Genomic DNA, 15146 nt, shown 5'->3' with positions numbered 1-15146 from the left:
CTCTTCTTAATGATTCTTTAACAGTCTGCTTAAAATAATCCTCTCTATGAGCTCAGATCACAGTGTAGACTAACAATGCTGTTGGTAGTTTAGGTGCACAGATGGCTGGTACGGTTTGCTCCCTTGTAGTGCGGGTCGGACTGGGCCATAAAATTGTCTCAGGCACCAATGAAAAAGTGGCCCATAGTTGTAAATGGCAATTAATTCCTTTTCTGACCATGTTTGAATAGTACCCAAGGGGGAGATTTTTTTTTATAAAATGGGATGCAAATTGTGCATTTTAAAGAATATTTACTCAGCAACACTGATCAAAACTATTATTCGCACAGTGAAGTAACTCATCGCCAGTGCCAGGGGAGTGGAATTGAGATATAGTTTGGAAAAGAAGCAGCATGAAAGAAATTGCGCCGTTTTAAACTATTATTTAGGACATTTCCTTTGATGGGAGGTCAACTGCCAGCCCCGCCCCGAAACCCTGCCTCTTTGGGCACCGCCCTTCAACTCCGCCCCACCAAATTTTTTCAATTTCCACCACTGGACAAGGGTGAAGATGGCAGTACAACCCGACTTGCAGCAGGCAGCCGAATCTGCCCTGAAATTCTCTCGGCGTGTGCGGCACGGCCATAAACCACTTCTGTTTGGCGGTGGGTGGAGCCGAGGATGGGGATACCAGCCAAGAAGACACACAAAGATCCGCTGTTGGTGCAACTAAAATTAAAATAGGAAAAACAAACCCATCAGTGTTTTGTTCTCCCCCGTTCCCCTCCCTTGCCGTGCTCTGAAACACCTTTGTATGAGCACAATATAAATATCATTAGTAAATATACCTGGCACTTCTCCGAGATGAATAATGTGCAATAAAAAATAAATACCTGCCCGTGCACCGCGTGGAGTGCTCCTTCCTCCGTAATCCTCTTCCTAAGCACATAGACGTCCCACGTGAAAACGTCACGACGACGTGACAGATACACGTCATTAACCCGTAAAGGCATTTCAGAAAGTATCGCAAACTTTTAAACAAACACACAATGCTATCGGGTCTCGTAGGGACTTTAAATGTGTGATTGATAATGAAAACAATATGTAAGACTGTTGTTACTTCAATAACACTCTGATGCCTCTGATAATTTAAGTGTGTTTATTTCTGTTCCATGTAGCTAACAGATGCGTATTGATGTTTAAGATGCTTAAGTAACATCTGCCAGCCCCCATGTAAGATGGCTCCAACTCTCACTCTGAGGAACTCTGGTACCATTAACATTCCACCGCACACATTTGATTCTATACTGATGACCTCACACTACAGGAATACTGTAACACACACACGCACACACAGGGAATATATGTATATAAATCACTACATACCTTCCCCCATACGGTATTGAAAATCAGAAGACGAATCAAACAGAAGCATCAACAATAGATCACTCCAAAATGTACACAACCTAAAGTCTGAATCCAAGAGCTTCGCAACACCCTTTACCAATATGTAGTAACTCTAACACACAAACCCACACTATAACTGCAGGCCCTGCAGCTAACCTCTTCAAAAGGGACCAGCCCCGACCTTGTACAACAATCTGAACCGATTTCCTCTTTCTAACCCAATAACCTTGACTCACCCCTACAATTAGCCAAACTCTTTCAATAGTAAAGGAAACCACCTCTAACTCCCAATGGGCCCAACGCGATCCCTTAAAACATCATAAAAGGAGTAAACTACCATGCGAGTCCAACATCCACCCTGAGCTTAAACACCCCATTGTCTCGGATTTCATCACTTAAATCACATCTATGGCCGTTGCCGGATTTCTAAATCCCTTAACAGCCGAATTTCATCAAAAAATCCCTCACCTCTGTGGCCGTAACCGGATTTCCCAAAATCTCTTACTACCCGGATTTCATCATAATATCCCTCACCTCTGTGGCCGTAGCCAGACTTTTTCAAAAAAGAAATCCCCAAAAATAAATTGGAAGGAATAAATAGATCCTATATTCACTTCACCAACGTGTCCATACTCTGACAAAGTCCATCCACTACAACACCCAAAGATCTTCATAATAATAATGGAAAGGCACACATTCAAGCACATCGTCACTTGCACACATACAAGTACCGTGTCACTTCCACACAGTCAAGCACTATGTCGCAATCACACCGTCATATACCGAAAACTACAATCACGAATATGGCAACATCTTAAACAATTACCTTCCACAACTCCCTTGCGGTAACTGTCATCAAAATACATTTAGGAGCATTTCAACAATTCAGGACAGCGTCCATTAATTGCCCTATGAATATAATGCCCCGATTTGGACTTTTGTCTGATCACTAGAATAAGCTTTTCCCAGGACCCAAAAAAACAAACAAAAAAAACATGAAAACATTTTTTTTAACAGCAATGCAAAATACAGTGTAATCTCAACGCACAACCTCTTGTAAACTAACAGTGGCCACGACAGATATTACTCTAGCACACCATACCTTTCATCCAAAACATTCAATCCACAGGCCGAACATACACAGGCCACACGACCACCTATTTTTCCTGTTAGTATTCCCTATCGTAGCATGACAATTCTTTAAAGAACTGCAAAAAATCCAGATCAAATTCTTGTAGAATCAGCAAATGCACAGTGCTATGCTTCCGTCACGGTAGTCCCAATAACCCCTGGACAACTCTTTTCCAATCTGGCCGTGAGCGTCTCCTACCTCCAATTGAGGCAGATTCACTTGGACCGAACTTTCTTTAGCAGACGGAACCCCTCCTTCTTCATGATGTCCAAAAATGTCTTTAAACTGTTTTATTTCACCAAAACCCATAGCCGCCTCTACTTCCTGCATTGTACCTTCTGTTAGCTTGTTCCGCTTGCACTGTTGATAATTTCTCAGGCAATGCAGTTCACAACTTTCCACATTACCTTCAGTGCCGACACATTTTCGTACTTCTCTCTCGAAAAAGCTTACTTCCGTGTCTCTTTTCTCGTTAACGCCCACATCCACACTATTTCCTGATTTGCGCTTCCCGGGCGTCAACACAGTCACCATGTTCGAAAAGGGAACCTTATCAGCATAAGCGTACCCCGAATAAACTGACACATCCGACACGCCCTGTGTCGTCATTATTTGTTTTGTGTCCATTGTACTGCTCAGACTCAGAGATCCTCCACTCCAATAACTAGCTCTGCCCTCCAACTGCCTTATTAGCAGCACTGACAGTGTACACTCGTATTGCGCAAGTTTCCCAATAAAACTCGCAGCACAGTCACGAATAACAGTCTTCTCTCAGACCGAAGATAATTATAGCCCTGAAAATTACACTTTCAGGTACGCTTGCTCACGTGCAAAGACACACCATTCCTGTGGTCACCGAAATGTCAGAAGGCTTTTGAAACCCTTAGCAACGCCATTTCACAAGCAGGAGACATGGCATATTTTGATGCTCGTCGGGACACTGAAGTTATCGTGGATGCCAGCCCGGTGGGACTGGGTGCCATACTCACTCAAAAGGATGTGGCAGACCCGCACACCATATATGTAATGGCCTATGGCAGCAGGAGTCTCACAGCCACAGTACGGGCATACTCACAGGCAGAAAAAGAAAGCCCAGCGGTGGTATGGGCCTGCGAGTACTTTAATCTATTCCTGTTTGGCAAGGAGTTCACGATAATCACGGACCATAAGGCACTGCTCACCATATACGGTGGTCCAAAAGCCAGAATGCCACCAAGAATCGCCAGGTGGGGTCTTGTTCTGACTTGAGTGTCGTGTAGACCGATGAGACCTCCGTCCCCAAGTGACGCACAGGGGAACGAAATAGAAACCCTCTGTGCGACCCTTGAGGCCACAGGTGAGAGATGTCTTCCCAGATCCACGGAGCCTCTGGAACACCGATGCTGCTGTCAAGAAGGAAGGAGGTTAAGCACCAGGCAATCACAATACAGGCAGGTAAACGAAAGAATCTAAAGTGTCTTACCTATCTGGTGTAAGGGAGACCCAGGTAACCTAGTAGGGAGGTTCGAGGCTCATTAGATGCGGCGGTCCCTGGAATAGTAGAACCGCAGGTTAGCGTGGATGAAGGGTAGCCACCTGTGGGAGTCAGGGCTTGACTTGAATCCCCAGTAGGGAGAAGGCGTAGAAGATCAGCAAGGTACCAAGGGATGATCCAAAAACAAGTCGAGGTGCAGTCCAAATATCCGGCAACAGGTAAACAGTTCCAAGCAAAAGTACCAAGGGGTGTCCAAGGGAGTCCGAGATAGAGTTCCGTGATCAAGGCAACAAGGAGCAAGATGTAACGCCAAACAGTGTCCGAAGCCAGCTGAGAAGCAATGAGCGTTCTGTCTCTCAGAACTTTATACTGATCGCCCCTGGGTCACGTGACTTCTCTGGATCATGTGACGTCCACCAAGATCACATGGGGAACGCCATAGCGTATCACGTGACCGGCGTGGAGACGTAGGGCCGCCCTTTCTGCTATACGTTCTCCAAGGCAGTTGCCAATGCAGAAAGGGTTGCAATCGAGCCCGTACAACGGTACGGAGTTTTCGGTTCTGTGGCTTCACCGAATCACTTGAGCCTCGAAGCTTGGGAGGAGGTGTTGGGGGAATGTGAGCAGTGTTCTGATGTGTCGTGGCCTGGTGTGCAGAGGATCGCCTAACATAGCCCCCCCCAACGGCCCACGACCCCGTGGGCAGGACGGATGATCCCTATGGAAGCGGGCTACCAACCGCGGGGCGTTCACATCAGATGCAGAAACCCACGAACGCTCCTCCGGGCCGTAACCCGTCCAATCCACCAGAAACTGGAGCCTACCCCTAAACCATCTAGAACCCAAAATGGCCGATACCTCAAAAACATCAGGAGAGGTCAAGGACACCGGCGCAACAGGGGTACGAAGACGGACTGAGTCAGGACAGGGTTTGAGGAGGGAGACATGAAACACAGGATGGATACGCCAAGAGCTGGGGAGTACTAGACGGAAAGCCACCGGATTAACAACCTGTGAGATCACATACGGCCCGACAAAGCGAGGCAGCAATTTCCGGCAACCCACTAGGCGAAGATGTCGGGAAGATAACCAGACCCTAGAACCCACCCCCAGAGGGGGAGCAGCACGACGTTTGCCATCCACACGGGCCTTCATAGAGGCCTTAGCTTCAGTGAGATGAACCACTGTACTCGCATGAATAGCAGAAAGATCCCTAAGACATGTCGTGGCCGCAGGATTCGAAGAACCAGAGGCATCAGGGACCGGCAAAACCTTGGGATGTTGACCATAGAGGGCGTAAAAAGGAGAATAACCAGTAGCTGAATGAGCCGCATTGTTATACGCAAACTCCGCAAGCCGCAAAACGGCCAACCAAGAGGACTGGTGTTGCAATATGAGGCAACAAAGGTACTGTTCCATCGATTGATTCGTCCTTTCGGTCTGACCATCGGTCTCCGGATGATAGGCCGAAGAATACCTCGTATCAATGCCCAATAGTTTCGTCAAGGATCTCCAAAACCGAGAGGTGAACTGTGAACCTCGATCGGAAACAATGACCGAAGGGAGGCCGAATAGCATAAACACATGTTCAAAAAACAAGTCCGCCAAGACAGGGGCCGAAGGGACACCTTTGCAAGGGACAAAACGGGCCATTTTTGTGAACGTGTCCACCACTACCCAGATGGTATCGAAGCCTTTCGACTTGGGGAGATCGGTAACGAAATCCATCGTTAATGTATGCCAGGGCCTGGGAGGTACCGGAAGCGGAAGCAACAACCCAATCGGTCGACCCCTCTGATGTTTAGCCTGAGCACATACCGCACAAGACCTGACGTAACACTCCACATCGCGCCTCATAGAAGGCCACCAACACCAACGCTTAAGAAGGTCTAAAGTGCGCTCTTGTCCGGGATGGGCATTAAAGGGGGCGTCATGAGACCACTCAAGGGCAAGATTACGTGTATCAGGTGTAGGAAGGAACAGGCGTTCATGTACGAATGGTAAACCATCAGAATATACCGGATCCCATTCTCGTAACTGGTCAGAATGATCGCTAGTCCAGGATCGAACCGAGTCTATCAGTGACAATGAGGGAGTACAGAGACAAACCACATGACTCTTTTCGAGAACAGTGTCGGGGAATATAGGCAATTGGACCCCCCCCGGGGAACGTGACAAGGCATCCGCCTTCCCATGCGCCGTTCCAGGACGGTGCATAATACGGAAGTCGAAGGAGGAAAAGAAAAGATGCCATCGGACCTGTCTGCTATTAATGCATTTCAGGGAGGCCAAATCCTGCAGGTTCCGATGATCGGAGTATACTGTGACAGGATACTTAGCCCCCAGAAGATGATGACGCCAAACACGGAACGCGTCCATGACCGCCAAGAGTTCTTTTTCCGTAACGGTATAATGAGACTCAGTACTGGAAAACTTACGGGAGTGGAATGCCACTGGATGTAATTTGCCGGTATTAGGACACGTTTGTGACAGCACCGCCCCGAGGGCAAAGGAAGAGGCATCAGCCTCGACTATGAACGGAAGATCCGGATTGGGATGTTGGAGTACCGGTGCGGTAGTAAAGGCGGTTTTCAGAGTCTCAAAAGCCTCCTGCTGTTCTCTCTGCCACTGATATGGCACCTGAGGACTAGTCAGGGCCGTGAGTGGGGCTACAATCGTGGAAAAGGAAGAGATGAAACGCCTATAGAAGTTGGCGAATCCTAAAAAGGCCTGCAAGGACTTGAGTGTTTGAGGTACTGGCCAATCTAAGACTGCTTTGACCTTAGACTCGTTCATGGATACCGCCCCAGGGGTGATGTGGAAACCCAAAAACTCAACAGAGGTCTTATGGAACTGACATTTCTCAGGTTTGGCAAATAAGGAATGTTTGTTTAAACGGGTTAATACTTCTCGGACGTGTTTTACATGATCATCCAGGTCACGAGAGAAGATCAGGATGTCGTCCAGATATACAACCATGTACACATCCAGAATATCCCTGAAAATGTCATTCATGAATCGTTGGAACGTGGCCGGGGCGTTACATAAGCCAAAGGGCATGACAAGATATTCGTACAATCCGTAACGTGTACAGAAAGCAGTTTTCCACTCGTCTCCCTCGCGAACGCGTACCAAATTGTATGCGCCGCGTAGATCAAGTTTGGTAAAAACGGTAGCATGTGTTAAATGATCTAAGAGTGGAGTGATTAACGGGATGGTATATCTGTCCTTCTTGGTGATCGCGTTAAGACGCCGATAATCCACACAAGGACGTAAATCCCCCTCCTTCTTAGGTACAAAGAAGATAGGACTTGCTGCTGGTGAAGTGGAGGGGCGGATGTGTCCTAAACGCAGGGCATTCTGTACGTATTCTTTTAACACCAGTTCCTCCGAAGGAGACAGGGAGTAGATCCTGCCCGAAGGAACGGTGGAATCAGGAAGCAATTCGATTGGGCAGTCATAAGGTCTATGTGGGGGAAGTACCTCAGACGAGCCTCGATCGAATACTGATTCGAAAGCCAGATATTCTGGCGGGATCCCAGACACCAACCCCCCAACAGTATGGGACTGTATGACTTCTGGATCGTCAACCGTCAGTGTGAGTTGTGCTAGGGCTCCCAAGACCCGAGAGGGTGTGTCAGGGGCTTGATGGATCGGGAGACAATAATTCTGACAAATATCGGACTCAAAGAGTACAGTGCCTGCTTGCCAATTGATCAATGGATTATGTTCACGTAACCAGGGTATCCCTAGTATGATACCGAATTGAGGTGCGGTGATCAAATCAAAACTCAAGGTTTCTGTGTGTATGTCCTGTATGTTCAACAAGAGGGGTGCGGTTTGATGTCTAACAGGACCAGAAATCAATGCGGAGCCGTCTACGGCTTGGACAGGTTCCGGTCGTGTTTTTACCACTAAAGGCAGATTGAGGGAATGGGCCAAATCAATATCTATGTAATTACCAGTGGCACCAGAATCAATAATGATATTGACAGCATGCAGAAGGCCAGTAGAGGGACATAGAGTAGCCTTTACGGAGATAGGTTGAACACGAGCAAAGGTAAGAGGGGTTCCCGGAGAAGATGATGGGACACTCGACCTGGTCTCCGGTCCTAAGGTCGAGCCATCCGAAAAACCTGACTCTTCTTGGGACGTCGAGGACACTCTTTCACGAAATGTCCAGTGGTGCCACAGTAAAAGCACGCATTATCAACCCTTCTTCGTTCCCTCTCAGATGTAGTAATAGGACTGCGTACCCCTCCCACTTGCATAGGTTCTTCAGTAACGGAAACGTGAGTATTAACAAGAGGAGGAGAGGAGGAGGCCCCCGATTCAGCTCTACGCTCCGCTCGGCGTGCATCTACCTGCAGGACGAGATCAACCAATTCCTGGTACTGAGTAGGCATAGAAGGGATTACTGCTAAAGCGTCTTTCATGGTGTTACTCAACCCCCTGTAAAAGACCACCGCCCGCTTATTTTCTGGCCATGATGTTTCCGCAACTAGCTGATTAAACTTGGTGATGTAATCTATCAGCGTTCTTTTGCCCTGAGTCAATTCCAACAACTCCAAATCCCTAGACTGTGCCTTGTGCCGAGTATCGAATACTCGGGACATTTCTAGGACCAATAAATCAAAGTCATAAAGAACCGGGCTATTGTTTTCTAACAGGGGATTAGCCCAAGCGGCAGCTGTTCCAGCTAAATGGGAAAGGGCGAAGGCGGCCTTAGCAGTGGACGTGGGAAAAGCCAAAGGCCTGCATAAGAAATGTAACTTGCACTGGTTAACAAAGGTTCTGAATGTCTTGGGATCACCCTGATAACGTTCAGGAGCAGCCAGGGGGGAAGGAGTTGGGAGGACTATTGGAGTCGGTACTGGCGGTGTAGGGGAGGAGCTGCCCTCTCCAAACTCCGGGTCTGCAGGAAGGGGATGCTGAACGCTCTGTATGGTATCCAGCCTTTGGTGGATCACTGTGTTCGCGGCGGCCATATCTGCCCTTAGTATTGTAATTGCCTGAACTAAAGCAGTTATGGGTTCGTCCGTGGATCCCTGCATCGTCTAACACGACTATGTGGCTTCTCAGTCTGTTCTGACTTGAGTGTCGTGTAGACCGATGAGACCTCCGTCCCCAAGTGACGCACAGGGGAACGAAATAGAAACCCTCTGTGCGACCCTTGAGGCCACAGGTGAGAGATGTCTTCCCAGATCCACGGAGCCTCTGGAACACCGATGCTGCTGTCAAGAAGGAAGGAGGTTAAGCACCAGGCAATCACAATACAGGCAGGTAAACGAAAGAATCTAAAGTGTCTTACCTATCTGGTGTAAGGGAGACCCAGGTAACCTAGTAGGGAGGTTCGAGGCTCATTAGATGCGGCGGTCCCTGGAATAGTAGAACCGCAGGTTAGCGTGGATGAAGGGTAGCCACCTGTGGGAGTCAGGGCTTGACTTGAATCCCCAGTAGGGAGAAGGCGTAGAAGATCAGCAAGGTACCAAGGGATGATCCAAAAACAAGTCGAGGTGCAGTCCAAATATCCGGCAACAGGTAAACAGTTCCAAGCAAAAGTACCAAGGGGTGTCCAAGGGAGTCCGAGATAGAGTTCCGTGATCAAGGCAACAAGGAGCAAGATGTAACGCCAAACAGTGTCCGAAGCCAGCTGAGAAGCAATGAGCGTTCTGTCTCTCAGAACTTTATACTGATCGCCCCTGGGTCACGTGACTTCTCTGGATCATGTGACGTCCACCAAGATCACATGGGGAACGCCATAGCGTATCACGTGACCGGCGTGGAGACGTAGGGCCGCCCTTTCTGCTATACGTTCTCCAAGGCAGTTGCCAATGCAGAAAGGGTTGCAATCGAGCCCGTACAACGGTACGGAGTTTTCGGTTCTGTGGCTTCACCGAATCACTTGAGCCTCGAAGCTTGGGAGGAGGTGTTGGGGGAATGTGAGCAGTGTTCTGATGTGTCGTGGCCTGGTGTGCAGAGGATCGCCTAACAGGTCTACAGGACTATAAATTCACAGTGAGACATCGCCCTGTAAAGGATGAAAATCTGGCAGACTACTTGTCGCGTCATCCCACAGAATCCACCGAAACACAACCCTCCATCGCAGATGCATACATAAATTATGTAATTCACCACCTTCAACCGCTGCCGATGGGGTAGACAGATCTCGCCACCCAGTCTGAATGTGACCCAGCCCTCCGAATAGTGCAACACTGCCTACAGAATAACAGGAAGACGCCCATGAGACAACAGGCAAAGTCAGAGGCAGAAACCACACAAGAAGATGTCAAATGGTTTGACCAGGTGCAAGACGAGTTGACAGTGGTAGAAGATCACATACTGCTGAAAGGATGCAAAGTGGTTATTCCAAGAACGATCCGGGACAAAACGGTGCACCTAGCGCATGAAGGCCACTGAGGGGTGGTCGCGACAAGGCGCCTTTTCAGGCAGAAGGTATGGTTCCCACACCTTGACAGGCTGGTAGAAAGCATAGTAGGTGGCTGTCACATTTGCGCACAGGTATCACCACCACCACATCCAAACCCACTGCAAACATCACCGCTACCAAAACAAGTGTGGGAAGAACTCGCTGTAGACCTACTTGGACCTCTGAGCGATGGCACACACGTAATAGTACTCATGGATGAATATTCACGGTTCCCTGATGCAGATAGTAGAAAGCAGCTCAACGTCGAGCATCATCCAGGCGCTCGACCGCATGTTGTCAGCATACGGGATCCCCAAGATCATAAAGTCGGATAACGGCCCCTCATTCGTAAGCCATGACTTCCAGAACGTTGCCAAGTACATGGGTTTTCAGCATCGCAAGATAAACCCACGATGGCCACAGGCAAATGGCATGATCGAAAGGTTCATGGCCAGCATCAAGAGGACCCTCCAAATTGCACACGTTCAAAACAAGCCGTTCAAGCAGGCCCTCAATCAATTGCTCAGAGAATATAGACGCACACCACACAGCACGACAGGAATATGTCCCGCCGACCTTATGTTCAGGAGACCAATCACAACGAGACTACCGGAAGACCCCCAGTCACGAGAACCGACGATACTTGAGCAGGAGGCGAGGATTAACGATGACGAGAGGAAAGCGAAGATGAAAGAAGTCACCGACCGTAAGAGACGAGCCCATGAAAACCCCATACAGCCTGGGGACGAGGTATGGTTCAGACAACCAAAGACTCGCAAAGAAGAAGCCACTTATGCACCCACCCCACTTGTTGTGACGCACAAGAAAGGCACGATGGTGACGGCACAGAGACAGGACAGCTCGACCGTGACCCTAAACATATCGTACTTCAAACGTGTGGCGTCCAATCAGGGACAAGAGTGGGAAAGGAACAGAGACAGCGAAGAAGACAGAGCACAGGATGAACCCTATCTGGGTGATGGGGAAGAGACAGAGGGTGAGCGGAATCCCACGATGCCGGCCGTCGAGGGCGTGACCCAAAGCCGGGCAAGAAGACCACAACGGAGCCGCATAAAACTGCTACACCTCATAGAAGAAAGGGGATATTAAGTGAGAGCGGACTCATATGTTAAAAAGGGGGGGAGATGTCAGCCAGCCCACATCGTTGTGTGGGCGGACCACCGTTGCGGTCCTTGCGTACTGGACGCTACGCTGGGGCGTGGGAGGGGCGGGGCCAGGGGTACGGCAGTTGCCGCTCTGTAAGCATTAAAGTAAGTTGAACGATCCTGTGGCTCCGTGTTTAATTTTTGTACGGATGCGTACCTAGGGCCTACTCAGGCCTCAACATCAGGCTGTGCGCAATAGTCCCTCCAGGCGCCCTTAACACTGTTAAAGCCAAATTGCTCACCTGGAACCTGAGAGGTGGGGGGGGAGGGCTGGTAGGTGTCTTCTTTACAGATGACCCGGTGCTTATTTCTTGCAGCCGGCGAGCGGCAGTCTTCTGTGTGCGCCCTGCAAACCTTTCAACCGTCTATGGTAAACACGTTTACCATTCGCTCAGACCGCCGCTGGCACTTCGACTTTTCCACTGTTTTTCTTTTAGACGCACCTTAAATCCTCGTCACCAATGTAAGAATGTTGGTACTTGTCTCTGATAATTTAAGTGTGTTTATTTCTGTTCTGTGTAGGTTACAGATGCGTATTGATGTTTAAGATATGCATAAAGTAACATCTACCAGCCCCCATGTAAGCTGGCTCCAACAGTCACTCCGAGGAACTCTCGTACCATTAACATTCCACCCGACACATTTGATTGATTATATACACACACACACACACACACACACACACACACACACACACACACACACACACACACACACACACACACACACACACACACACACACACACACACACACACACACACACACACACACACACACACACACACACACACACACACACACACACACACACACACACACACACACACACACACACACACACACACACACACACACACACACACACACACACACACACACACACACACACACCCCCCCCCCCCCCCCCCCCCACTCCCCCCCCCCCATCTGCTGCACATACCAAATCCTCCAACCCCCTTCCTCCCCCTCCAGTGGGGAGGATAACTGTTCGCTGGCACATTGGGAAAGGAGGAATGCACTGTGCTCATCCCAACACCATAAAAAACAAGTCGCACATCTGCATGAAAAAATCCCAAAACGAACTGAATCCAACTGTACTTTAAGTAAATCTCAACCAATGCACATTACAAACCCCCAATATACACAATACCCCTTCCCCAATATTGCCTCACCCCTGTGATGCACGTTGCACGTCCCAAAAAGACACTGAAATAACGGGAAAAAAACGGAACCCGCCTGTATTTTGAGTAAATCTCACCCTGGTGACTTGAACGCTGAAACCCGTGTGATGCACAGCAGCCCACGTGATGAAGCGGACGTTGAAACTCACGGGATGCAGAGCAGCCCACGTGCAGTGCTGCCCACGTGATGAAGTGGAGGCGGCCCTTGCTATGGTCCGTTTCTCGAATGGGAACTAGACACTACCCTTTAGAAAACGCGCATGTCCATTTTCCAGGCAGTATCAGGTGAGTGCATGCGATCCAGCTCTTCTAGTGAATTTTTTTTAGCATCGATCAACTTAGACGTTCTCACCTCTTTGTTGTTGTATTGTTAAGCGGAGCCCTTTTGCAACCTCTAGGAACACACGTCGAAGCTGTAATTCCTTGTATTGTACTTATCACTTGTTGAAATCAAATATTGTAAGTACGTGATTTTCTAAACATCTGGTTTTGAAATTACATGGGGCAGCCTGTTGTTGGCATAGACACAGTAGCTGCTCCGAAGCTCATTTACCGTACGGTTCAGACTCTGCAATGCTTGCAGACGCAGTAACTGCTGGGCAGCTACTACACAGACCCTGTACATAAATAATAGTACCTGCACAGGCTAAGGCTCGCAGACGCAGTAACTGCTGTGTAGCTGCTACACAGACCGTGCTCTTGGTGTAAGTTACGATATATATATATATATATATATATATATATAAAAAAACCTGTGCCAGATAATCAAATAATGTTCGCAGAAGAGGTAACTGCTGTGCAGCTACTACACAGACCCTGCTCTGGTGTAAGTGACTTTTTATTTAGTCTTGTCTGGTGTATTGTTTCCATTTTGCAGTTGTTTTTCTGTGAACCATTTTGCTGCCAGTTTTTTTGGTGTTGCTTTGAATGTTTTAGCTGGTGCTAATTGGTCAATGGCCTTGGTGATCCAATTGTTGAGTATCTATGTTTTTATCAGTGGGATCTCTTTCACCTAGGTTGTCGTGGTGGGTTGGTTAATAGCATGGTGGCCTCGTCCGCTAGTTTTGTTGCAAAGTTGGGTTTGTAAGAAGATGGTCTGTAGATCAGTAGGAATACTATGTTGTATTGGTCGTTGAGTTCTATCTTGATTATGAGGGATTCATAGTTTTCCGCGTTGTTTTGATGATTCGAGATCCTCGGTGTGTTTTTTGTGTATAATTGCGATTCCACCTCCTATTCGGTTTTCTCTGTTGGCGTGTATTAATTTATAATTGTCGGATATTGCTTCCTTCGCGATAACTTTATAGTTGTCTTATAGCCAGGTTTCTGTAAGGAAGAGCACGTCTGTGCCTCCTTCGCTTAGGTCATTGGTTTCTGTTGAGTGTTTTGCAATGGATCTAATGTTGAGGAGGCTGCAGTGTAGTTTGCTGGATTTCCCTTTTGTGTTGTTGTTGTTAGTATTGCTTGTTCTGACGGGTGTGTTGTCGGTTGGGTTTCTGTTCGCGGTGGGTTTTTCCCAGTTGAGCCTTTTGGGTGGGGTGGTTCTTTGTTGGTTAGTCTCTTTGTCGAGTAGACTGATATGGTTTATGGCGGGGTTGATTTGTTTCCGGGTGGTAAATGGGGTAGCTATCCCTCTGTTGTTCCAGTCTTGGTGATATAGGGGGTGTAGAGTGAGTGTGGTGGTTTCCAATTTGTTCCTTGTTCTGGTTGGGTTGGTTTATTAGTTGTTATCCGTATGGTGTCCTGGTTGGGCTTGTATTCGTGAAGCTTGTTGGCTGTCGGTTCATTGTTGCTGTGCTGTTTTTGTTTACCACGTTGTCGTATGTGGACAGGTAGCGAGCATTGTAGTATGTCTTTGCTCTGTTATTTGTATGTCTCCTTGGGCCATCTCAGATGTTTGTCAAGTTTTTTTGGGGTCGTGGGATTATGCTGGTCCGTGCCTTCCCGAGTGTTTTGGGATTTCTTATTATTTCTGTTGACTTTTCTGGCTTCTTTATCTTTCTTGTGGAGAGGCATGATGCGTGGGTTGTGTTCCTTAGTGGGCGTCCTCTTTCAATGGGTGTTTTTCATGGTCTTTTAGGTTTAGTTTTTGCTGTTTATGGTTTGTTGTTGCTTGTATTTGGTAGGTTGTGGGTAGTTGATGGGACTTTGTGATTCCGTTTGTTTATTGCTTCTTATTTGGATCCTTTTCTCTTTTTTTAAAACATTTTTTTTTATCCTGGATGTACTTTCTGTTCTGGTTGTTGATTTTTGGATTTTGCGCAAAGAAAACATGAATATTGTGTGAAGGAGTGCATGTGAATACTGCATTGGTGCAGTCATGTTAGGGAGAATTCTCATTTCTGTGCTAATTCCCTTCAACCTTAGAGACCCCA

General features: G+C 47.9%; 2 protein-coding genes across 12 annotated transcripts in view; one reads left to right on the top strand and one right to left on the bottom strand.

Moving 5' to 3' along the window:
- TBCK (TBC1 domain containing kinase) overlaps positions 1-12934 on the bottom strand; it is a 2754978-nt gene extending 2742044 nt beyond the window's left edge. For 4 of the 9 annotated variants that reach the window (XM_069630931.1, XM_069630933.1, XM_069630936.1 and 1 more), the window contains exon 1: positions 12849-12934. Coding sequence is in view for 2 of the 9 variants with exons in the window: in XM_069630929.1 (XP_069487030.1) it covers positions 564-625 (62 nt within the window). In the remaining 7 variants the exon portion in view is untranslated. Of the gene's footprint in view, positions 1-563; positions 709-872; positions 946-12762 lie in introns of those variants that run through there. The other 5 variants (XM_069630934.1, XM_069630935.1, XM_069630929.1 and 2 more) reach the window with 4 other exon arrangements.
- AIMP1 (aminoacyl tRNA synthetase complex interacting multifunctional protein 1) overlaps positions 12934-15146 on the top strand; it is a 324905-nt gene continuing 322692 nt past the window's right edge. Inside the window, exon 1 of one of the 3 annotated variants that reach the window (XM_069630939.1) lies at positions 12934-13056. In XM_069630939.1, coding sequence (XP_069487040.1) covers positions 12959-13056 — 98 coding nt within the window. In that variant the 5' untranslated portion in view covers positions 12934-12958. The other 2 variants (XM_069630941.1, XM_069630943.1) reach the window with 2 other exon arrangements.

This window comes from Ambystoma mexicanum, chromosome 6q, assembly GCF_040938575.1.
Source record: "Ambystoma mexicanum isolate Mex_15411 chromosome 6q, UKY_AmexF1_1, whole genome shotgun sequence".
Taxonomy (NCBI): Eukaryota; Metazoa; Chordata; class Amphibia; order Caudata; family Ambystomatidae; genus Ambystoma; species Ambystoma mexicanum.
Note: the sequence above shows the minus strand (reverse complement) of the source record. Positions and strands in the feature narration are given on the sequence as shown.